The sequence below is a fragment of the Gorilla gorilla genome, chromosome 20 (assembly GCF_029281585.2).
Source record: "Gorilla gorilla gorilla isolate KB3781 chromosome 20, NHGRI_mGorGor1-v2.1_pri, whole genome shotgun sequence".
NCBI classification, from domain to species: domain Eukaryota; kingdom Metazoa; phylum Chordata; class Mammalia; order Primates; family Hominidae; genus Gorilla; species Gorilla gorilla.
Genome location: NC_073244.2, coordinates 65,426,825 through 65,451,283, shown reverse-complemented (window position 1 = coordinate 65,451,283; position 24,459 = coordinate 65,426,825). Strand labels below are relative to the sequence as shown.

Below are 24,459 nucleotides of genomic sequence, written 5' to 3'. Positions count from 1 at the left end.
GGAGGGCGCCTGTGAGGTTTTTGGCCTTGATTATGACATGGATGAGATTGTATGTTTCTATGAACGTGTGGGTAAGACTACTGTATAGAGTACCCTTGACATAAGTAACTCCATCTTAGAAAAAGACTCCATCTTGCATTCCACAGGGCACTTTGCCAACAGGGACAAGATGTTTTGCTTAATAAATAAATAATAAAGACTGCATCCAACCAGATAAGGATATAAACAAGCACATTCTTCCACCATCTGTCCTCCCCAGAGGACTCTGTGGCCATAAAAGGAGCAAGGCTTCAGTGGCTTGAAATAACCATCTTAACTGCAACCGTCCTGCTGTCATTTGTGATGAGCACTTGGCATCTGCTGCTGAAGCCTCAAAGACTTCTTGCAAGACCAAAGGGCCTGCCCAGCCCTGACCAAGCGTTTTGTTACTCTCCCTGGACTGACTTGTTAACCCTTTTCTCCTATCTCTTTTCTCTTGATGTTAAACATTACTTTGTTTATTGTGAAATGTTTAATCTATAACAGTTATATATATTGATTAAGTACACTACTATGTATGGTTTGCAATATTGACTGACTTGTGAAGTGGCTTGAGCCTGCGTGCCTATGGCTCTGACTACCAAGTGAAGGGGCAGTACCAAACAGAATTGCCTTGTATTAGTCAGGGTTCTCCAGAGAGACAGAACTAATAGGATATATGTCTATAGGAAAGGAAGTTTATTAGGGAGAATTGGCTTACACGATCACAAGGCCAAGTCCCATGATAGGCCATCTGCAAGCTGAGGAAAAAAGAAGCCAGTAGTGGCTCAGTTCAAGTCCAAAAGCCTCAGAAGCAAGGAAGCCAACTGTGCAGTCGTCAGCCTGTGGCCAGAGGCCACAGGGCCCCCGGCAAACCACCAGTGTAAGTCTAAGAGTCCAAAGACCAAAGAACCTGGAATCTGATGTCCAAGGGCAGGAGAAGCAGAAGGAAGCATCCAGCACGGGAGAAAGATGAAAGCCAGAAGACTCAGCAAGCAAAGGTATCCCACCTTCTTCTGCCTTCTGTGTTCTACCCAAGCTGGCAGCCAATTGCATGGTGTCCACCAACATCGAGGGTGGGTCTTCCTCTCTCCATCCACTGACTCAAACATCAGTCTCCTCTGGCAACACCCTCACAGATACACCCAGAAACAATCCTTTAGCAGCTGCCTAGGCTTCCTTCAATCCAATCAAGTTGACACTTAATATTAACCATCACAAGCCTCTTTGGGAACTCCAGGTGGCTTATGGCTTTTGTGATTGAAATAGCATCAATCAAAGCCTGACGCTGTGGAAAGATACAAACGTGTGTGGACCTGGTTATCTCTGGACCACTGGTGGTTTGCTGGGGGCTCTTGGGCCTTTGGCCACAGGCTGAAGGCTGCACTGTTGGCTTCCTTGCTTCTGAGGCTTCTGGACTTGGACTGAGCCACTACTGGCTTCTTTCTTCCTCAGCTTGCAGATGGGTTATCATGGGACTTTGCCTTATGATCGTGTGAGCCAATTCTCCCTAATAAATCAGAGATAAACCAAATCTCAGCAGATTTGAACCTGCGTGGCGAGAGTAATGAAGACATAAACAGTCTCCTGGTCTGGGCTGAGTTGTCTGTTGATCTTGCAAAGAAGAATCTTTGATGTGGGTAGAAACTTTGGCAGCAGATGTCAAGTGCTTATCACAAATGACAGCAGGATGGTTGGCAGTTAAGATGGCCGTTTTGAGCTGCTGAAGCCCAGCTTCTTTCATGGCCAGAGTCCTGTGGGGGAGGACTGATAGTGGAAGAATGTGCTTGTTTATGTCCTTATCTGCTTGGATGCAGTCCTTATTATTTATTTACTAAGCAAAACATCTTGTCCCTGTTGGCAAAGTGCCCCATGAAATGTAAGATGGAGTCTTTTTCTAAGATGGAGTTACTTATGTCAAGGGTGCTCCATACAACTACTAACTATACAACTACTATACAACTCTGTACAACAGGTGTTTTCATTTTGATGGTTGTGCTGTTGTGCGCGTTTTCTAGTGGTTTTACAGAGCTCTGTTGGGGGATTTGTCAAATGGCATTGCAAGTCATTACTGTCTGTGATGATCTTAGCCTACTCTACCACGTGTGCCTGTGGAATTAGATCTCTGTGAGTGTGTACTTGTGAACATAAGCCCAGTCTCATCTGAAACAAAGTGAATAATGCTGTTTCTTTTGAGAACATCAAATTTGTTAAAATTTGGTATACAAATTCTCAATTTATCTGGCACTAAAGTAGACATTTCATATTGAATCAATATATTGTATTTTTATGGAGAAGTGTGTAAGTCAACACAACCTGTTTTTTAATTTTTAAATAAGAAAGTAGAATAAAAAAGATGTCACTTTAATTAATCCAAAATAAGCAACAAAAAAGCAGCAGCTACTTTGTCTCTTTCACAAGTTGTAAGGAGTTAGCTTCCATTTTCTTGTGCTGTTTAGGGGCCTGGATAACTATATTTAAAAAGCTCTGGACTACAGATGTAACTTTTCTCTTGGACATAGGTTTAGGGCCTAGAATCAGGAAGTCAGGGACCCTCCTGGATGTTAGGTGAGGCATCTTGATCTTTTCATTCTCTGAACAAGAAAGGTTGACTCAGAAAACAGAAGTACTCTGTTTAAGAGTCTTCAGTTTATCCTTCAGAAACTACTTGCATTTTTTGAAACCATAGGCAATTAGTACTTTTTTTTTTTTTTTTTTTTTTTTGAGATGGAGTCTCGTTCTGTTGTCCAGGCCAGAGTGCAGTGGCCCATCTCGGCTCACTGCAACCTCTGCCTGCTGGGTTCAAATGATTCTCCTGCCTCACTCCTGAGTAGCTGGGATTAAAGGCACGCACCACCATGCCCAGCTAATTTTTGTATTTTTAGTAGAGACAGGGTTTCACCATGTTAGCCAGGCTGGTCTCGAACTCCTGACCTCAGGCCATCCGCCCACCTCGGCCTCCCAAAGTGCTGGGGTTATGGGTGTGAGCCACCACGCCCGGCCCAATAAATACATATTTTAATGAGCAGTCTAAAATACAAAACTAGCCTGCCACATCTTAGTAAGGACCTGGTTTCTGAGGCCTCCCCAGAAATGAAGAAATGAATATCATGCAATATTTCTCTTTCTGTGTCTTCCTTATTTCTCTTGGCGCAACATCTGCCAGCTTTTTTCTTGTTGTCATAAATGGCAGAATTTCCGTGTTTTCATGGCCGAATAATATTTTAATGTGTATATATCACATTTTCTTTACCCATTTGTCCTTTGAAGGAAATTTAGTTGTTTCCGTGTCTTGGCCATGGCGAATAACACTGTGGTGAACATGAAGATGGAGACAGAAGGGGTTTAAAAGGAGCTTCGAAAGAAGTCAGGGCAGCCAGGCACAGTGGCTCATGCCTGTAATCCCAGTACTTTGGGAGGCCGAGGAAGGCGGATCACCTGAGGTCGGGAGTTTGAGACCAGCCTGACCAACATAGAGAAACCCCGTCTCTACTAAAAATACAAAATTAGCTGGGCGTGGTGGCGCATGCCTGTAATCCCAGCTACTCAGGAGGCTGAGGCAGGAGAATTGCTTGAACCCAGGAGGCAGAGGTTGCAATGAGCCAAGATCGCGCCATTGCACTCCAGCCTGGGCAACAAGAACAAAACTCCGTCTCAAAAACAAACAAACAAACAAACAAAGTCAGTGCTCCACACTGAACGAAGGATGGAGGGTGACAGAAATGCCCCCACGTTAAAATGACACAAATGCTGCTGTCTTACTGAAGTTTGGTACTTTCTGTGGGATAGATACTTTTCACTTTGTTCTGTGGCTTCGGTAAATTTCAGAAGTCTGAAATGATTGATTTTAGTGGTTTTGCGAGTGTTTCATCATTTTGCAGAGAAGACTTGGTTTCTTGTGGTTTGCATTCATCAATGTCAGAAGCTGATCTCTCTATTCAATCTTGCAGTTTTAAGTAATGCATTGAACAGTCACTTAACAGAACGCGGAGCAGGAGAACTAAATTTCTAGTGTAATCAGAATGGCAGGCACTAAATGAATTATTTTACAATAAGCCTGTGTCCTTTTTATTAACTGTTCAGTGGAGAAGTTTGGAGTCTATAAACTTATAATAAATGTGGCCTGTAAGAACTACAAATACTGGAAAGCTTCTCTGAGAATGTAATTTCTAATTTGATGAATAAAACATTCTCTTTAATTAACTTGGCAAGGAGAAGGCTTTGGCGGGGCACCGTGGCTCCCGCCTGTAATCCAGCACTTTGGGAGGCCGAGGCGGGCAGATCAGGAGGTCAGGAGATCAAGACCATCCTGGCTAACATGGTGAAACCCCATCTCTACTAAAAATACAAAAAATTAGCCGGGCGTGGTGGCAGGCACCTGTAATCCCAGCTACTCGGGAGGCTGAGGCAGGAGGATGGCGTGAACCCGGGAGGCGGAGCTTGCAGCGAGCCGAGATCGCGCCACTGCACTCCAGCCTGGGCGACAATGTGAAACTCTGTCTCAAAAAAAAAAAAAAAAAAAAGGAGAAGACTTCAATAAAAAGAAAGGCAACTATGCCTGGGGCGGAGCTGGAGTGGAAATAAGATGGCGGACATTGGACGTCATTGAAGGCCTGGTGATGTGGTTTTAGTCCATGTGCCAAGAGCAAAAAGTTATTTAAAATATATTAGGTGGGACTAGGCGCGGTGGCTCACGCCTGTAATCCCAATACTTTGGGAGGGCAAGGCGGGTGGATCACCTGAGGTCGGGAGTTTGAGACCAGCCTGACCGATATGGTGAAACCCCGTCTCTATTAAAAATACAAAAAAATTTGCCGGGTGTGGTGGCGTGTGTCTGTAATCCCAGCAACTCGGGAGGCTGAGGCATGAGAATCACTTGAATCTGGGAGGCAGAGGTTACAGTGAGCTGAGATTGTGCCACTGCACTCCAGCCTGGGCAACAGAGCAGGACTCGGTCTCAAAAAAACAGAGAAAAAATATATTAGTTATTGGGGAATATCAGCATATATAAATGTGTTTTCAGGCAAAAACCACAATAACCTGGATACAGACACATGGAAATATGTTAGGAATTTTTTCAGGTGTTCAAGAGGGAGCTGTGAAATATAACTTAGTGATATTGGGGCATGATAACGGGAGAAAATATGTTAAACCATATATACCCTATGCGTGATAAGGAGTTTATATCCAAAATATATAAGGAACACCCACAACTCAAAAGCAAATATGGTAATAGTAATAACCCTATTAAAGATGAGCAAAGGGGCTGGGCGTGATGGCTCACACCTGTAATCCCAGCACTTTGGAAGGCCAAGCAAAGTGGACCACCTGAGATCAGGAGTTCGAGACCAGCCTGGCCAACATGGTGAAACCTCATCTTTACTAAAATACAAAAATTAGCCAGGTGTGGCGGCTAATCACGCCTCCCCGGGAGGCGGAGGTTGCAGTGAGCCGAGATCGTGCCATTGCACTCCAGCCTGGGTGACAGAGTGACAGTACATCTCAAAAAAAAAAAAAAAAAAAAGGGCCTGAATAGACTAATCATCAGGAAAATGCGAATCAAAATCACAGTGAGGTATCACTTCACATGTCTTAGGATTGCTATTATTAAAAAGACAAAAGGTAACAAGTGGTGAGGATGAGGAGGAAAAAAAAATACCCCTGTACGTTGTTGTTGGGACAGTCAATTGGTAGAGCAATTATTTTTTTAAAAATTATAAAAAACATGGAGTTGCCTTACAAGTTATAATTTAATTTTACTCAAAACAATATGAGAATTAAAATTCTTTTTAATTTTAAAAATCAAAATGACCAAAGAATCCAGCAATCCTACCTCTGAGTATGCGTCTGAAGGAAATGGGTATTTCCAAGAGCTATCTGCACTCCCACGCTTGCTGCAGTGTTACTCGCATCAGCCAAGGCACGTCAGCTGTATGAGGGTCCTTCATGACGCACGGATAAACACACTGTGAGACAGACAGACAGATTTCTCAGCGGCTGAGAGGGTTTTAGAGATCCTGACACCCACAGAGGAATTGGGGACAGAAGAGGATGCAGCTTTCCATTACCAAAGCTGAGGAGGTCCGGAAGGAAGAGGAGAGGCCAGTGGGGCTCACCTGCAGGAGCCTGCTGAGACTCCGGAGCATGGTCCGTGGGAACGATTCTGATGCTTCTCAACCACGTGCTTCCTTAGCAGAGAACTGTCTAGATTAGTGGTTCCCAGCTTTTTTGGCACCAGGGACTGGTTTGGTGGAAGACAGTTTTTCCACAGACGGGCGGATGGTTTCAGGATTAAACTGTTCCACCTGAGATCATCAGGCATTAGTTAGATTCTCATAAAGAGCATGCAACCCAGATCCCTCGCGTGCACAGTTCACAGTAGGGTTGGCACTCCTCTGAGATGCAGTGGCGCTGCTGATCTCACAGGAGGCAGAGCTCAGGTGGTCACGCGCCCTCACCCACTGCTCACCTCCTGCTGTGCGGTCCAGTTCCTAACAGGCCACCCATGGAGACCGGTCCGCAGCCCAGGGGTGGGGATCCCTGGTCTAGATTAGTGCAGCTTGACTTTGGAAAAGAAACAAAAACCCTCTGATGTGGGCCCAGCACCCACATCACGCAGACCCATGATGCCCAACTTAAGAGCTCCCCGCGGGCCCTCACTGGGTAAGGGCAGTAAGAAGCCCAGGTCCTGCTCCCCAGGAGACCACCTGCCACCACTTCAGAAAAGCCAGGGGATCTCCCTGCACTCTCGGTCTGAGGCCATTTGTGAAGACGTAGCTCAGGTGCTTGCAGATTCAGCAGGCACATTCCCCGCTGACCCCAGAGCAGTTTTCTGGCCTCACCCAGCTCCGGGGCCTCTGTGCACCATGGTGCAGACCTTCCAGGCCTCGGCCACCCAGGCATCTCTGTCTTCCCTGCTGAGGGTGGCTTCTCCCAGTCCCACTGGCGGGTCCCTGGGGCCCATCCCTGGATGAAGGAGAAGCTCAGCGCTCCTCCCAGGATGGAGAGAGGCCCACCTCTTCCCCGGACAGGAGATAACGGACTCTGTTGGTGGATCAGATTGGGCTTGAGATGAGGTGCCCAGCCCTGTCCAGCAGAGGGTGCTGCTCTGAGAGTCAGAAGAAAGACCTGCCCCTTCTCAGATTCCTCCAGATGACCAGCAGGGATGACTTTAGACACACGATGTTAATACATGTTAGAACTTGCGGAAGGAAAATAGGAAAATAACTTGAACGATATACTCAGAATGGTGAACTCTGTGGTTCATTGAGGATGAAGTTCACTATTCAGTTTCGTGTGAGATATTTGCTGTCTTTTGGATGTCTCCTGAGAGTCATGCATTTCTGTAGAATCACAACAAATATTAGGGTGTAATCATCCATATGTGTTTGTATATTATAAAGTATAGCAAAAATAAATATATATATTTATATCCTTCTACTTTAATTGAGAAAAGGCTGTGTCTCTTCACTCTCTCACCTGCAGTCCATGAGGGACTCAGACCCACAAACCTGAGACGCATCTCTATTGAGAAATGTTATCTTTTTACGCTTGATGACATCATGGCAAAACCACCATGTCATTGTTTGATTTTTCTTTCTTTGATATCTAAACTGAGTCAAGATGTATTAAATGCTTATTGATTATATTTATTTAGTTTATTTAGTTTTTGGCTCATATGATTTACTTGGATTTAAATTTTCTTCTATTTTACAGTTTTAATTTACCCTATTTTACTATAGGATATTAAATCTAACATACATATTGTCACTTGTTTTACATATTGTTATGTTTTATATGTTTTCCTATTTTCATTTTACACTGCGATAATGCAATCTTTTACCATATAAATGTATATATTTTTATGTAGGGAATATATAAGTAATTGGGTATTCTTTTGTCTTTTCCTTATAATTTCCATATTGTATAGTATGAGATAAATATTAATATTTTCCAAGTATATTATGCCTTAGGTAATTACATATTGATCCATAGGGAGGTTGTTTTGCTGCATGCATGGGTTAGATAATGTTTTCTCTTCACTTTTGCTTCATCTCCACCCTGATTTCCCTCAACCCAACAGCTCTTGTTGTGGATATGGAATAGTAGTCATTCCAGTGAATGGGGAAAATTGAGTGGCTGATGTTACGAATCAGTTTGAACCCATGACATGGCCTTAAATTACACACAGCAGGTATTTACGTATATATGAAATAATAATTTACAAGTTAGATTTGGGGTGGGGATGCAATTACAAAATAACAATAAAATAAAATATACTTAGGAATAATTTTAACAAATATGTGAAATGTATATAAGAATTAAGTAGAAAATTTCTGAAATATATGAATGTACACATAAGAAGTTACAGCATGGACTTGGGTAAAAAAAATTCAATATTATAAAAATCAATTGTTCATAAGCTAATTTATAAATTTAATTTGGTCCAAATATAGATATATTCAGTTAGAAGTTATGGATGTTATTGCAAGAATCTCATAGGTGAAAACACAAATAAGAATAATCAAGAAAACTCTGAAAAAGAACGAAATGAGGGTAGCTAGTCTTGTAAGACATGTTGGTTGATGGGCAGACTGATAGATGGGTGGAGCTCACAACTCAGAAAGAGACTGCAGTGCATAAGACACATTACGAAGTGACAAAATCGATTCTTTACAACACATAGTAAGATAAAGGTCTGATTTAAAATAAAGCTACATGGCAAAAAAAAAAAAAGTACAAGTTTTGATCAGGTTAATTCTGGCAGGTTGTGCTGGGCCTTCTGAGATTTCTGGGGATGGACAGCTCCCACTCCTACCCCAAATTCCCTAATCTGCCATTTTTACTGAAGTCACTCCCCACCATCACTCGAATTGAAAGTGGGTAAAATGTTTCCTCTGAATCCTTTTTCAAGAAACTCAGAAGAAAGCAAGCCTATCTATACATGGTCCTCGAGTGACTATTGTGTTTCTCTGCCAAGAAAGAGCAAAGACTGTCACGCCCACAGAAGCAGGATGTTCCATCACACAGGACACTTCTCCATGAGGTCTAACATGGTTTCCTCTGTGTCCCCACCCAAATCTCATGTCTAATTGTAATCCCCACGTGTCAGGGGCGGGCCTGGTGGCAGGTGATTGTATCATGGGGGCGGATTTCCCCCTTGCTGTTCTGCTGATAGTGAGTGCGTTCTCACGGGATCTGATAGCTTAGAAGTGTGTGCTTTTCTTCACTCTCTCTGTCTCTCCTTTTCACAATGGTAAGACATACCTTGCTCCCCTTCTGCCATGACTGTAAGTTTCCTGAGGCCTCCCCATCCATGTGGAACTGTGATTCAATTGAATCTCTTTTCTGTATAAATTACCCACTCAGGTAGTTCTTTGTAGCTGGGGGAAAACAGACTAATAGAAGCCCAGAGTTTCATCTTCCACATGTGATCAGAGCTTTCCCAGGCTCTGCATTGCTCTGCAGATCAGCCCTACCACAGAGGCTTAGCTGTGAGAATCTGACCTCAGAAGTGGCTGCTGAACCTATGTCCTGCTACTCTGCTCTCCTGCAGGGATCCTGCCTGCTCTAAATAATCTCTTCCTGGGCTCTACGATCTTTCCTGGATCCATCTACTTCCTGTGTATACACTTGTAGTATCAGACACAAGCTCTGATTCTCAGGATTGGCAGGATTGGACTCCTGCCATCTCCAACCACCTTCTCTACACGTATGGTGTTGCAATCCGTTCTGAGAGACCCCACCTCAGGGTATCTCTGCACCGACATGATGAAATTAGTACAGTGGGAAGAGGAACAGAAAAGAATCAGGCTATGTTGGAGGCTGGGTCTGGGGTTCCATTACTTGATTTGTTTCTCTGGTTTATCCAAATAGGAATAAACATACATTCATCTCTACGTGGAAGAAAAACAGGAGGAGGAGACGCAGCTCACAGAGGAAGGAGGGCAGATGGGCACCGAAAGGGCACACTCCTCACTAGAATCCCAGAGGGAGGGAACAGTCCCAAAGGATTCTTCTGGGTGACGTGGAGACCAAACGCACAGGAACCCCCAGCACCTGCCCTTCCATCTGGCTTAACTGAAACTAACACAGTCCTGGCCCAACATCATTTCCAGGGAGACTCTTTCTGGGACTCACAGAGGTGATTATGAGGGAAAAAAGGTGATGAATGTCCCTCCATTCTTCAGTGCTCCTAGGACCTAAGTTGACTGCTCTCCAGGTTTCAGGTTGTCACTCTCCCTCTCCCTCCACAGAATCAGTCAGTCCCATTCCGGTACCTATAATTTCATCTTTATTCTCATCATCCCCTACTGTCTCCAAGACATTTTGTCCCTAAGAGCAAGGTGAAACAGGGATAAAGATTTTTGTATAAAACTTAATTGTAACTAACTTCGAGTCCCATAACTCGCTTTTAGCTGGGCTGCCACTCATCGTGGGCAAAGTAGACTGGCCTGTTCAGAGAAAGAATGACATATTGTGCCTGGAATGGTCAGAGAGAGAAATCTCATATTTTGGAAATAGATTCATAGCCCCCAGTGATTTCATCCTGATCCTGGAGGCTGTCAAGAAGAGATCACGTCAAGAAGAGACATCCAAAAGGATGTCTCCTTTTGGAGACAGCCATATTCAATCAACAAATTCCCTAAACAACATTGATGGATCAAGAGGGGAAACAAGGAAGTAAAATCACACAGTTGGCCCATTTTTAGTAGATTTAGTGATGAAAGACTCAGTATGTCAGAGTGAAAATGGTCCCAAAAGTCTAAAAGGTGACATGAATGAGTTTCAAGGGACACGTGGTGCGGCTGGAGTCAGCTGGCGTGACGCTGAAGGTGGCGAGAGTGGTGTGACATGATTGAAACCTCCAGAAGTGGGTCAAAAGTCCAATGCACTCATTCTGCCAGGAATGGTCAGGAGCCTCCCCAACCGCCAGATAAACAGATCAGCTTTCACCAAGAACCACAAGCCCGGCCTGCAGTGACAAGCTCTGCATGAGACAGATTCAGGCTCTGTCCAGAGCTTGATTTTGGTCAGGTGCTTCAGAAAACAGTCCTTTACCATGGACTCCTAAATCAGGGATGCAACTATTAGATCAGCAGCTGAGACTGTTTCCAGTTTGCAGCCTCAAAGAGGGTGTGCTTCATCAGACAGTCTCTAGTTTGAATGGGGATGAACAAACAGCTAGAATGTGGGCAGTGGCCAAAACCCTGAGTTTTGATGATTTCTTTTTTGTAACCTCCATGTTCAAGCGATTCTCCCACCTCAGCCTCCGAAGTAGCTGGGATCACAGGTGCCTGCCACTACGTCCAGCTAATTTTTTGTATTTTTAGTACAGATGGCATTTCCCTATGTTGGCCAGGCTGGTCTTGAACTCCTGGCCTGAAGAGATCCACCTACCTCAGCCTCCCAAAAGGCTGGAATTACAGGCTGGAGCCCCCACACCTGGCCCCAAGTCTGACCACTGAGCGGAGCAAACGCCCCTGCTGCAGGTTCCACGCGGCTGGCACTGAGCCCGAACAGCCTCTGCTGTGGCCACCATGAGGAATCTACTTCCCTGACCCATCAGTGAACCTGGACCAGGCATTTAGGGGCTACATGCTAAATTTGGGACCCCATAATGCCACAGCTTTGCTTCAGACCGTAGAGAAGGGCATAAAATTTTCACCGATGATAGATCTTGATTTTTCCTTTAGAGCTGAGATGTTGCTGGGCCGGTCCATTTTCCTCCCAGAATACACCATTTCTGTGTCATAAGCAAGGCTTTCGGGGGCTTTCGTAGAGTTTGGACTAACCCATCTCAAAATTGGAATATCAAGGTGGGGAGCCCCAAGCTGTCTGTGGGTCAGGATTTGGTGATGACGAGAGCTCAGCAGCAAAGTAACAGGTAATGTTCAAAATCAGTGTGACTATTATTGTGTCAGGATTGCGTCAGGGCAACTAGGACCCCACAGGCGCCTCTAGGTGGAGGCTGCCTCCCTTTTCCAGAGGCTGCAGATGACAAAATCATTTTGTCATCTACAACTTTTGTCGCCCATTGAAATCATTGAGCAATGTAAGTCTGCTCACATACTTTCAATAAGCCTTCCCCGGAAAACAGAAGGCTGCATTTCTTTGGGTTCTGTCAGTTACCTCTGCTGGCAGAGCAGGGACCACACCCCACACAGGAAGATTGAGAGCAACTCCTCTCACCTGCCGAGACACACAACATCATCTGCATAGTGAGGATTTGGGACATCAGAGGCTAGAGGCACTCATAGGAATCCTAATGACTCGCCCCCAACGGGTGGCAAATGGCAGGAGAGTTAGTCTCACACGTCCCTACCTGCACCCAACCCAGACTGGAATAATTTCCTCTGGTACATAGGGACACGAAGCCCAAAAACACACAACACATCAATTCCTACTGTCTATTCTGATGCAGAAACCGAACAGGACATTGAATTAGCACAAAAGAGCCTCTTTCCACCCTCACTGGGAACCCTGCCTAAACCCTCTCTGTTGAGTTTGTTTCTTGTTTTTGTGTTTTGTATTTTTTCTCTGTGTAATCACAGACTAATAAGTATACACTATACAATGGCATGGGTAAGGGACTGCGAAGGGCCAGTAGACCAGAGGAAGCTAGGATAGGAGTGTGTGAGAGAGACAGAGAGAGAGAGAGAGAGAGAGAGAGAGAGAGAGAGAGAGAGAGAGAGAGAGAGAGAGTGTGTGTGTGTGTGTGTGTATGTGGTAGGGGCCAGGACAACGGGGAAGGTGTGATTATTTTTTAGCTTTTCAGACCACGGTCTGCGCTGCACTTTTTTTTTCTTTTTCTTTTTCTTTTTTTTTTTTTTTTGAGATGGAGTCTTGCTCTGTCGCCAGGCCAGAGGGCAGAGGCACGATCTCGGCTAGTGCAACCTCCGCCTCCCATGTTTAAGTGATTCTCCTGCCTCAGCCACCCGAGTAGCTGGGACTACAGGTGCCCGCCACCACGCCCAGCTAGTTTTGTATTTTTAGTAGAGACGGGGTTTCACCATGTTGGCCAGGATGGTCTCGATCTCTTGACCTCATGATCTACCCACCTTGGCCTTCCAAAGTGGTGGGATTACAGGCGTAAGCCACCACGCCCGGCCTGTGCTGCATTCTTAGCATTGCACCACCCAGCATTTGGTGACTATTCAGGGTCAGAAGCTTGTCTCTTTCTGCCTGTTTGCAGCCACACTTCACCCTACCATCCTTAGCACCTTCACCCACCCCTGCACCTACTGACCCTTCTTCCTGGAATCCACGTACGTTGGTGACTTAAATCCTTGCATGCAACAGGACTAAAAGTGTTTCAGGCCAGGTATGGTGGCTCACGTCTGTAATCCCAGCATTTTGGGAGGCACAAGCGGGCAGATCACTTGAGCCCAGGAGTTCAAGACCAGCCTGGGAAACATGGCACGAGGCTGGAGCCCGGGGCGGGGAGGTTGCAGTGAGCCAAGATGGCACCATTGCACTCCAACCTGGGGGACAGAGTGAGATTCCATCTAAAAACAAAAACAAAAACAAAACAAAATGAAAAAACGGAGTTTCAATGTCTTCCTCCCAAAAACCTCTAAGCTGATTCCACTCTTTCCACAGACCTGCTGTAGTGCGGTGTGGGTGGAGGGAGGGATCAGAAGGTACAGAAAAAAAGACTGCTCGCTCCTGGCAAGCACAGCACTAACAAGCCTCGTTTGCTTACAGTTTATGACAGCCTGTTGGCCGCTGTCAGCTCAACCCCATGAACTCAGCATCAGCTTCGGGGACTCTTCGTCCTTTCCTGCTCCTGCCAGGAGGAGAATGAGCAACAAATAAATCACATTCGGACAGTTCATTTCAATCCTCCCTCTCACACAACAGCCCCATTCCAGGGTTAGAGAGTGGAGGAATCTTACTCTCATTTCACTCCAGTTTGGGTGAGAGAATTTGCTGCTTGTTCCAGAGAGCCGTTTTCTGTCCGCTAACCACACCGGTGAAGAACCTTTCCACCTTCCTCTTACACAAAGTCACATCTGTCTCAGCATCACCAAACCTATCAGAAATTGCAAACGGTTTTAAATTTTAACCTTACTTGCAAGCCAACAAGTAAGATTGTCAGTTTATGGATGTTGACTGAGGGCATGAGATTTCTGGATCTGCGAAAATATATATTTTACTATTCATCACGAAAATGACAGCAAGAACTTCGCATCTGCGCACATTCCCCCGTCTACTCCAAGGGACACAGGGATGAGGCACGTGTGTTTGTGCACCGTCACTTTCTTATAACGTTTACGTTTCAGTGTCTTCCTCCCAAAAACCTCTAAGCTGATTCCAATTTTTCCACAGAGCTGCTCCAGGGCGGTGTGGGTGGAGGGAAGAATCAGGAGTTAAAGAAGGAAAGAGTGACCCCTGCTGGCAAGCACAGCACTAACAAGGCTCGTTTCATAACCGTGTTTATGGGTCTCTAGAGATCAATGAACAAACATAAACATTGTACAAACATGTCCAATTCACATATTTCTGATAAGATTAGGGGGTTTTGTGTTACTTATCCAAGCAAAGCAAAGCTTGGATACACTGGAGTCTCCACTCATGAGAAGAAAGGGGATGACAGTTGGGAAACCTGCACTGATCATTGCAGAGATGTTCACCATCAACTGACTGGGATTATTCAAAAGAACCAAACAAACTTGAAAGGTGAAGAGAGAGTGTAAAAGGACACAAACGTGCTCACCAGGAGGATGGTTTTGGTAGCTCTGGACTCAGGGGAGGATGTGGGGGAGACGCTGGTCCTATGAATGTGCTGGACCCGCCGCTTGTGCCTGTGCAGGATGCAAACGATGGAGCTGCTGCCCCAGAGCATGAGCCCCAGGCAGACCACATCAGGGAAGGACAGCAGTGCCGCGTCAGCGACTCTCTGGTGTCCTCGTGATGACCAGCAGAACAGTATCCCAGATCTTTTGTCTTTGTGGTATTTTTGTTGCTCCACTTGCCAGTCACGTGCATGAGAACAATGATATTGACCAGGGAGGAGCCAGCTGAGGAACACACAGGAGCCAGCGTGCTTGGGGGCTTTCCCTTTAAGCTCTGCCCACCTGAGCTCCTGGGGCTGATGGTGATGGCCTGGGAGACACTCAGGAGGCAGGTGCTGCCAATGGACACTCCCCTGCCTACTCTGTGGACACAAAAAAGAAATTTACATCCAGAATCATTCAGGAAATGTCTAAACTCAAAAGCTGCCATTGTCTGTGGGACTCCTCTAGGGAGGAGGAATAAGGTGTTGGCTACAACTAGGTGTCTGATCATCAAATCTGTGGACCTTAACCTGCACCCAGTGATGTAAAAGGACAGATAATGGTAAATAAGAGAGAAATTCCCAGGATTCCAAGTACAGTCTGCGATAAGAAGATCATTCCCATGGCCACATCCCAGCAGCCATTCTGTCAGTTCCCACAGGCTGCTACTTATCTTCAGAGACACAGGATCCTGCAGGGAACGTGATGCATGAGCGACATTTAAAAGGCAGCTGGTACTTGGTGGGGGCTGAGGTGGGAGGATCCCTTGAGCCCAGGAGATTGAGGCTGCAGTGAGCCGAGATCCCGCCACTGCACACCAGCCTGGATGACAAAGTGAGACCCTGTCTCAAAACATAAAAAATAAAAATAAAAAATAAAGTCAGCTGAAATGCAATAGAAATACTTAATAAAGTTACTTTCTATTATGAAGAGTTTGCCATATTTGGATGTGTCCCATTTTAAGTGTATTTGCAATGAATTGCTCTTTGCTATGAAGAACAGACATGTATTCACCTCCATATTCTTCATAATCGATGAGCCAGGTACCACCATTATAAAGACAAAGAGGACTCAAGCACAGAGAGATGACATGATTTGTGTAAATTCACACCGTGTTTGGAGTAGAATAGGGACTGATCTTGTCTGGGCTGATTTCAGAGTGCATTAACCACCATGCTCTACTGTCAAAGCCAGTTAGCGGGGTTCTTCCAATAATGAACATACATATTTAATTTCTATTTTATACCTTGTCTCTATATTTTACGCAGGTGACATTTAATTTTATAATTTTGGTTTTGACCAGTTTCCATTGATGTATAAAATATTAGCCCATAGACTGATAGCAATTATGAATAAATCTTTAAAGACCTTGATAAAATGTAGATACACTGATTGGAGTATAAAATTACAGGAATCTGCCTCATGACTAAATTAGATTTAAAAGATTGGCCCCATATCAGGATAGCCACAGAGACTCACTTCTTTTTACACCAGGAAAGAAAGTACGATGGCACCTACCACAGGAATTAATGGACAATCTGATATCATGTCCTAACTACGTAATGTGACATACTAAAGGATCATAAAATAGAGTCGGTAGAAATTATCATTCTTTTCAGTTCATATACTCATAAATTAATGAGTATATAAATTAAAACAGTAAGTGTTGAGAGATTTGTCAAAGGTGTTAATATAGAATATATACGGAAAATTAAATCTGTAAGCCATGGGATCTTGTGCATTTGATAAATTGAAATGGTAGATTTGGAGATTAAGTGAGATTTCCTTCATTTTTAAAAGACTTTTAAATTCAGGGGTACATGTGCAGGTTGGTTACATAGGTAAACGTGTGTCATGGGAGTTTGTTGTACAGATCATTTAATCACCTATGTATTAATTCTAGTACCCATTAGTCATATTTCCTGATCCTCTCCCTTCTTTCACCCTGCACCCTCCAATTGGTCCCAGTGTGTGTTGTTCCCCTCTATGTATCTGTCTTCTCATCATTTACCTCCCACTTACAAATGAGAACGTGGCATTTGGGTTTGTGTTCCTGTGTTACTTTGCTAAGGAAAATGGCCTCCAGCTCCATCCGTGTCCCTGCAAAGGATATGATCTCGTTCTTTTTCATGGCTGCATAGTATTCCATGGTGTAGAGGTACCGCATTTTCTTTATCCAGTCCACCAGTGATGGGCATTTTGGTTGACTTCATGTTTGCTATTGTGAATAGTGCTGCAACGAACATACACATGCATGTGTCTTTATAATAGAACAATTTATATTCCTTTAGGTATATATCCAGTAATGCGATTGCTGGGTCAAATGGTATATCTGTCTTTAGGTCTATTTTCTGGAAGACAGAGTGGTGAGTTCCAAAATTTCTAATGTGAACTAATGGCTTCATGTTCTTCCTTTTACTTTTTTTTTTTTTTTAATCTCTCAAAATCCTTCTTAGGTACTTTGCCTGATTCCATTTATCTGCATATAACTTAAAAGATCAAAGGTCTAAATATTATAAGGAAATCTACTTTGGGTGGAAAGACTTCTCAGGGATTCAGAGAATCCACTGAGACACACCTGGTGTGCGTTCAGTCCCTGATGTACCAGAGCTCAGTATTTCCTGCTTCCTTCTTGTGAGACCCTCTCTGCCTCCAGGGATCAAGAAGAAAGAATCTCCCCAGACACTCCAAAATCCCTTTGGGGATGCTATCTAGGAATTAGTAAACGTTTTCTTGGTAATTACAACAGGGAAATGAAGTTTTTAAAAAAGAATAGCTTCCTAGGACTGCACTGTCACAGCTGTGACAGGTAAAATGATCATTGCGGTTGTGACAGCAGGTGAGGTCACAGAACCACAAGCCCATATCTAGCAGCCTGGCTGCTGCCCTCTCATATAATGCTGACTGGCATGACCAGCACACTGAGCTCACCATCCAGACAGAGGGGTGGGTCAGGTGCGTATTTTATATTTCAGTTTGACAGGTAGAGTCCGCAGTAGAAGGAGGTATATAAGAAGTCCAGATATGGCCGGGTGTGGTGGCAGATGCCTGTAATGCTAGCACTTTGGGAGGCCTAGGCAGGCGGATCACCTGAGCTCAGGAGTTTGAGACCAGCCTGGCCAAGATGCTGAAATCCCGTCTCTACTAAAAATACAAAACTAGCTGGGCGTGGTGGCGTGCACCTGTATTCCCAGCTACTTGGAAGGCTGAGACAGGAGAATTGCTTGAACCCGGGAGGCAGAGGTTGCAGTGAGCCAAGATCGCAACACTGCTCCCCAGCCTCGGCTACAGAGCAAGACTTGGTCTCAGAAAATAAATAAATACATAAATAAATAAATACATACATAAATAAATGGACTTGGGAGCACAACTGAATACCAAATTATATAGAAATTTCATAGAAACATAGTTTAACAATATTTAAATACATATTACTATATCATTATATTGATGTTTAGTTATATAACTATGTTAAATACAGTATCACCAATATAGTTTAGCAATATATAGTATACCAATTTCTCTTAACAGAAATATCCCAAATGATAATAATTTTCTAGCTAGATTGACATATTATTTTCTCAGTGCAAAAAAGTTTACTGGTCCTATAATGTTGTAGCCAGGTCTCCAACTCCTGGTGCTACTCCTGTGTTTATGTTATGTTACCTGCCAAAAGGAGTTTGGCTGCTAATTTACTGATTAATGAAGGCTAACAGTCATTTGAATTTTTTTTTTTTTTTTTTTGAGACTGAGTTTCGCTCAATTGACCAGGCTGGAGTGTAGTGGCGTGATCTCAGCTCACTGCATCCTCTGCCTCTCAGGTTCAAGCGTTCCTCGTACCTCAGCCTCCTCAGTAGCTGGGATATAGGCACCCACCACCATGCCCAGCTTCATTTGACTTTGAAAGAGAAACCTGTGTGTAATCCCAGCATTTTGGGAGGCCGAGGCAGGCAGATCACTTGAGGTCAGGAGCTCAAGACCAGCCTGGCTGATATGGTGAAACCCCATCTCTACTAAAAATACAAAAATTAGCCAGGCATGGTGGTGAGTGCCTGTAATCCCACCTACTCTGGAGGCTGAGGCACGAGAATCGCTTGAACCTGGAGGTGGATGTACCAGTGAGCAGAGATCGTGCTGCAGCACTATAGCCTGGTCGACAGAGCAAGACAGACTCAAAAAAAAAAAAAAAAGAAGAAGAGGAAGAAGAAGAAAAGAAAAATAAAAGAAAGTTATCCTGGATTATCTGGGTGGGTCCTATGTGTCCTTAAAGAAGAAATATATGTCAGAGAGATGCAATAGTGGAGGAAGTTAGGACTCAGGAGCATGAGAGTGATTTCACCTGCTGTATATTGAATATATGAGAACCAGGAGAAAGAAATGAATTCTGACAACAATCTGAATGAGCTTAGAAGTAAATTCTGCCCCCACAGTCTCTAGAATAGAACCCATGGCTTTGACCTTGATTTTGGCCTTGTGAGACCAGACAGAGTACCCAGAAAAACCTGACACATTTCTCATCTATGAACTGTGAGAAAATAAATGATTGCTGTAGTAAACTGCTGGCTAAACCCTGGCAATTCGTAAATAGAAAATTAATACACATCTGAACAAATGTAACGATAAAACATTTAAACACTAAAATAAAAAGCAACCATTTATATCATAGAATATCTAATATCAATTTCATAGAATATCTAAAATTGCATCTGAAATCACATACAAAATATATATGCATATACACACCATTCAGATATTCATTATTCAATATTTAAATATATATTTGCAGAGTTACATTTCTGTCTAATTCAATAGCTTTCACCAATCAGTGATGGGGTTTTTTGTTTTTTTGTTTTTTTTTTTTAAGATGGAGTTTCACTCTTGTTGCCCAGCTGGAGGGCAATGGCGCAATCTCAGCTCACCGCAACCTCCGCCTCCCAGGTTCGAGCGATTCTCCCGCCTCAGCCTCACTAATAGCTGGGATTACAGGCATGCGCAACCACGCCCAGCTAATTTTGTATTTTTAGTAGAGATGGGGTTTCACCATGTTGGTCAGGCTGGTCTCAAAACTCCCAACTTCAGGTGGTCTGCCTTCCTGGATCTTCCAAAGTGATGGGATTACAGGCATGAGCCACCTCACCCGGCCAATCAGTGATGAAGAGGTGGCCAGCCCCTCCACACCTGTGGGTGTTTCTTGTCAGGTGGGACGAGAGACTGAGAAAATAAATAAGAGACAGAGACAAAGTATAGAGAAAGAACAGTGGGCCCAGTGGACCGGCGCTCAGTATACGGAGCACCCGCCAGCACTGGTCTGAGTTCCCTCAGTATTGATCATTATCTCTACCATCTCGGAGAGGGGATGTGGCAGGACAATAGGGTAATAGTGGGGAGGAGGTCAGCAGGAAAACATGTGAGCAAAGGTCTCTGTGTCATAAATAAGTTTAAGGAAAGGTGCTGTGCCTTCATGTGTACGCACACAAACATCTCGGTGTAATAAAGAGCAGTATTGCTGCCAGCATGTCTCACCTCCAGCCCTAAGGCGGTTTTCTCCTATCTCAGTAAATATAACATACAATCGGGTTTTACACCGAGACAGTCTATTCCCAGGACGAGCAGGAGACAGATGCCTTCCTCTTATCTCAACTGCAAAGAGGCCTTCCTCTTTCCCTAATCCTCCTCAGCACGTACCCTTTACGGGTGTCAGGCTGGGGGATGGTCAGGTCTTTCCCTTCCCTTGAGGCCATATCTCAGGCTATCACATGGGGAGAAACTTGGACAATACCTGGCTTTTCTGGGCAGCGTTTGTGTCCCTGGATACTTGAGTTTAGAGAATGGTGATGACTTTTAACAAGCATACTGCCTTCAAGCACTTTTTAACAAAGCACACCCTGCACAGCCCTAAATCCATTAAATCTTGAGTCAACACAGCACATGTCTCTGCCAGCACAGGGTTGGGGCTAGGGTTACAGATTCACAGCATCTCAAGGCAGAAGAATTTCTCTTAGTACAGAACAAAATGGAGTCTCTTATGTCTACTTCTTTCTACATAGACACAGTAACAGTCTGATCTCTCTTTCTTTTCCCCACAAGTGATGTTTTCATACCAGTTGCAATAGATCTATGCATTTTTTAAAATGCCACGTCAGATTCCATGGTGACTGTGAATAAACCATGTCATTGCAACACTCCCTGTTTACACATTGACAGAGCTGAGTGTGTCCGTCTGTGCCCTGCCAGAGCACACATCATACCATGTGGATCACGCTGATTGAGCACCTGTGGTGACCTGTGTGGTCCTTGGATAGAGGATTATTGCACCATGGCGACTGCATATTCTCCCCAAGACAGACAACTGATAACAGACCTTAGAATAGCCATAAAATGCCACATCCCGACAAATGTGCACCCAGGTAACTCCACCCAGTACTGCCTTCTCTAGGCCCCTGTCATCCCACAGAAGGCCAGAAAAGAATGGGATTTGCAAGAAAGTCTAACGTAGTTTTCACTGGGAGCCTGCAGTTTGTGGAGGAAATGGGAACTGCTTTATATGGGCTTTTCCCCAGGGGGTGTGTGTGTGTGTGTGGTGGGGAGGGTCAGTCCATCCTACATCCCCACTGCTGTAGGAAAATGTGGGGGCATCTCTGGGAAGGCACCTGAAGACAGAGTAGAAACTCATATTTTGTTCTCCACGTAGGAACTTATCATACCTGATTCTCTTCTGTGGCAAAGGATTATTATAACATATGATGTTTGCTGCAAGTTTTTTTTTTTTTTTTTGAGAGGGAGTCTCACTCTGTCACCCAGGCTGGAGTGCAATGGCGCAATCTCGGCTCACTGCAACCTCTGCCTGCTGGGTTCAAGCAATTCTCCTGCCTCAGCCTCTCAAGTAGCTGGGATTACAGGCGCGCACCACCGCACCCCACTAATTTTTGTATTTTTAGTAGAGACAGGGTATCTCCATGTTAGTCAGGCTAGTCTCAAAGTCCCAACCTCAAGTGATCTGCCCGCCTCGGCCTCCAAAAGTGCTGGGATTACAGGCATGAGCCACCGTGCACGGCCTCTACGTAGCTTTATTTTAGTCTTTGTGGCTATCTTATTTAGGAATAAAATGGGAGGCAGGTTTGTCTGATGCAGTTCTCAGGTTGACTTTTCTCTTTGGCTTAGTAATTTTTGTTTTCCTTTCACGAGCTTGTGACAGACATAACGCTTTGACACACTGATATTGCTTAATATAGATTTTTCCATAACAGTAAAGTCCAAGGGTCTCTCATGAATTGGGTTAGGGGAGATGAGAACATTCCCAGGAGACTCCTGGTCTCAAGCAATCCTCCCACCTCAGCCTCCCAAAGTGCGAGGACCACAGGTGTGATCAGCTGACCCAGTGGAGTCTTGATCTCAAAAAAAAAAAAAAAAAAAAAAGCAAAACAGAAATGAAGGTACTCTATGCAATTACATCATTTGCCTTTTTTGTTTTGAAAAGAAAGTCTCACATATTTATTACTGAACCCACCCAACTGACATGTTCATAGCAGATTCAGAGAGAAAAAATATATTCCCAATAAAACATGTCCAACTGTCCAGATAGTGGTGACATTTTCAGCTTGATATGGTAACGTGATTGTGATGCTCAGACAGCATAAATATGTGTGCCATCTCATGTGCAATTCCTTATAGACCCAGCTTGGTTCTTCTCCAATGTCTCCTTTTGGAGTTGTACCTGATTTTATTACCAGTTTTGATATGAATCCACTGGGGAATGGAACGATTTTGCTTTTGTTTCTTGGCCAGGAATTGCTTAAATCTGAAAGTCCTGTGAGATCTGGCGAGAAGGGGAGTCAAGTACACACCACGAGAGAAGACAGGAAGAAAAGGGGCTTGATATATTTTATTTTTTATTTATTTATTTTTTTTGAGACAAAGTTTTGCTCTTGTTGCCCCCATCTTGGCTCACTGCAACCTCCGCCTCCCAGGTTAAAGCGATAATGCAGCCTCAGCCTCCTGAGTAACTGGGATTACAAGCACCCGCCACCACACCCAGCTAATTTTTGTATTTTTAGTAGAGACGGGGTTTCACCATGTTAATCAGCCTGTTCTCGAACTCCTGACTATTGTTTCTGCTGTTACCTGTCAGTCCTCTTCATTGTGGCACAAACAAGATAAATTTTTTTGTAAAACTGATGTGGAAGGGGCATGGTGGCTCATGCCTGTAATCTCCACACTTTGGGAGGCTGAGGTGGGCAGATCGTGAGGTCAGGAGCTCAAGACCAGCCTTGCCAACATGGTGAAACCCCGTCTTACTAAAATACAAAAATTAGCCGATGTGGTGGCACGCGCCTGTAGTCCCAGCTACTAAGGAGGCAGAGACAGGAGAATCACTTGAACCTGGGAGGCAGAGGTTGCAGTGAGCCGAGATCGCGCCACTGCATTCCAGCCTGGGAGACAGAGCGAGACACCATCTCAAAAAAAAACAAAAACAAAAACAAACAAAAAAACTGATGTGGATGGTGTGCCTGCCACTCCCATGCATCACCTTCAACATTGTCTTGTCCCAACTCAAACTAAGTTATCCATTTACAACCTGTTTATTTCTTTTGGGCATCATCTCCATAATCTTTTCATAAAGCATCAATGATTTCATTATTCCTCTACCCAAACTTTACCAGAAGTATTTTTTTTTTTGAGCCAGTATCTCGCTCCATCACCCATGCTGGAATGCAGTGGCATGATCATAGCTCACGGCAGCCTCAACCTCCCAGGCTCGAGCTATCCTCCTACCGCCGACTCCACAGCAGCTGGCCCTGCATGCATGTGCTACCGTGCCCAGCTCATTTTTGTATTTTTTGTAGACAAGGGGGTTTCACCATGTTGCCCAGGCTTGTCTTGAATACCTGGGCTCACATGATCCACCTGTCTTGGCCTCTGAAAGTGGTGGGATTACAGGCCTGAGCCACTGCATCTGGTCTCATGGTAAATTTGATGCTTCTTTTTGTTTCAATTTTAGCAGGATTTATATTGCTTTGATACAGTCTCTTTTCTTTTTTTTTTTTTTTTTTGAGACGGAGTTTCGCTCTTGTTGACCAGGCTGGAGTGCAACGGTGCAATCTCGGCTCACAGCAATCTCTGCCTCCCGGGTTCAAGCCACTCTCCTGCCTCAGCCTCCAGAGTAGCTGGGATTACAGGCATGTGCCACCATGCCTGGCTAATTTTGTATTTTTAGTAGAGATGCTGTTTCTCCATGTTGGTGAGGCTGGTCTCGAACTCTGGATCTCAGGTGATCCACCCACCTTGGCCTCCCGAAGTGTTGGGATTACAGGCATGAGCCACTGCACCCGGCAGATAGAGTCTCTTTTCAAACTCATGTCTTATCCTTCTGGGTGCCTCAAACTAGGGCCTGTTCAGACATAACAGATTTGTACCAGTTTATTTTGGTGCAAAAACTGGGAAATTCATACACAATTTTCTCATAATATGCAAAATATGTATTTTTCCATGAACTTCTTGAAGACCCCTTGTACTAAAAAGCTGTATTCAAGAGGATATAAAAAGGATTGTAGATATTCAAGTGCCACTTATTTCTGGGATGCAAAGGTGGTTCAACATATTCAAGCAAATCAATGTGATATGCCACTTGAACAGAATGAAAGATGAAAACCACATCATCTCA

General features: G+C 44.3%; 1 protein-coding gene and 1 long non-coding RNA gene across 2 annotated transcripts; both read right to left on the bottom strand.

Moving 5' to 3' along the window:
• Positions 1-5,831: 5,831 nt before the first annotated feature.
• Positions 5,832-7,164, bottom strand: LOC129528677 (uncharacterized). The gene is made up of 3 exons (XR_008673958.2): positions 7,035-7,164; positions 6,135-6,582; positions 5,832-5,984 (listed from the first exon to the last, which is right to left on the bottom strand). It is a non-coding gene; the product is annotated as an uncharacterized lncRNA (long non-coding RNA).
• A 15,178-nt stretch (positions 7,165-22,342) lies between these two features.
• On the bottom strand, positions 22,343-22,676 carry LOC109024093 (large ribosomal subunit protein eL39-like; the record flags this gene model as incomplete). Its single annotated transcript, XM_019014677.4, has 1 exon — positions 22,343-22,676. A coding segment is annotated over one exon (213 nt), but the record flags the coding sequence as incomplete, so codon positions are not given.
• Positions 22,677-24,459: the final 1,783 nt, after the last annotated feature.